Here is an 821-nt window from a genome sequence, read left to right as displayed (position 1 = left end):
CTGCTGCTGCAGCTGCTGCAGTTGCTGCTCTTTCAGCCAGTTGCTGCTGCTGCGATGGCTGCTGCTGCTGCTGCTGTGCTGCCGCCTGGCATATCTTCCCGAATAAAATGGCAGCAACGCAGGGCTCTTCATATGCACGTCAAAAGGCTGCTGTTGCTGCTGCTGCTGCTGCAGTTATTGTTACTGCTGCTGCTGCGGCTGCAGTTAGTAGTTATTGCTGCTGCTGCTGCGAGCGCAGTTGCTGCTGCTGCGTTGCTGCTCCTGTAGCTGTCTCAACAGCATTTCACGGATTTAGAACTCTTTGGTCTTTAGCTTCAGCAGCGACAGCTGCAGCAGCAGCAGCTGCTGCTGCTGCTGCTGCAGCATCTGCTGCATTGTTAAAGTCAACTTCTGCAAACCCTCTCAAGCCTCTGAAACTCTTTCAGGGGGGCCCCCCCCATGAGGGTTACCTGTGGGGCCCCCCATGGGGCCCCCCGTGGCTGTTGCTGCGCCCCCCGCAGGGTGCAGCTGCTGCTGCTGCTGCTGCTGCTGCTTTGGCTGCTGCTGCAGCTTCAAACGCATTGAAGAGAGCCCCTCCTTCAGCTCTTTTGCTTTGTCTTCGCAGGCAGCCTTTATGTACCATATCAAGTCCACGCGGTCCTGAAGACAAACCCTAAACCCTAAACCCTAAACCCTAAACCCTAAACTCCAAACCCTAAACTCTAAACCCTAAACAGCAAGCTGGGGAGCACAGACAGCCAGATAAGACTGCCGCAGAAAAAGGATTGGGTGAATGTAAACAGGGCACAAGACATGTGTCCAAATTCCAAACCCCAAACCCT

The 821-nt window shown here is 54.8% G+C and overlaps 1 protein-coding gene across 1 annotated transcript; it reads right to left on the bottom strand.

The window, feature by feature from the left end:
* Nucleotides 1–402: 402 nt before the first annotated feature.
* ETH_00041825 (uncharacterized protein) lies at nucleotides 403–639 on the bottom strand (the record flags this gene model as incomplete). The annotated part of the gene is made up of 1 exon (XM_013379588.1): nucleotides 403–639. A coding segment is annotated over one exon (237 nt), but the record flags the coding sequence as incomplete, so codon positions are not given.
* Nucleotides 640–821: the final 182 nt, after the last annotated feature.

The sequence above is a fragment of the Eimeria tenella genome, genomic scaffold (genome assembly GCF_000499545.2).
Source record: "Eimeria tenella Houghton genomic scaffold, Eth_scaff3608, whole genome shotgun sequence".
Lineage (NCBI taxonomy): Eukaryota > Apicomplexa > Conoidasida > Eucoccidiorida > Eimeriidae > Eimeria > Eimeria tenella.
This window is presented reverse-complemented; position numbering and strand designations above follow the sequence as displayed.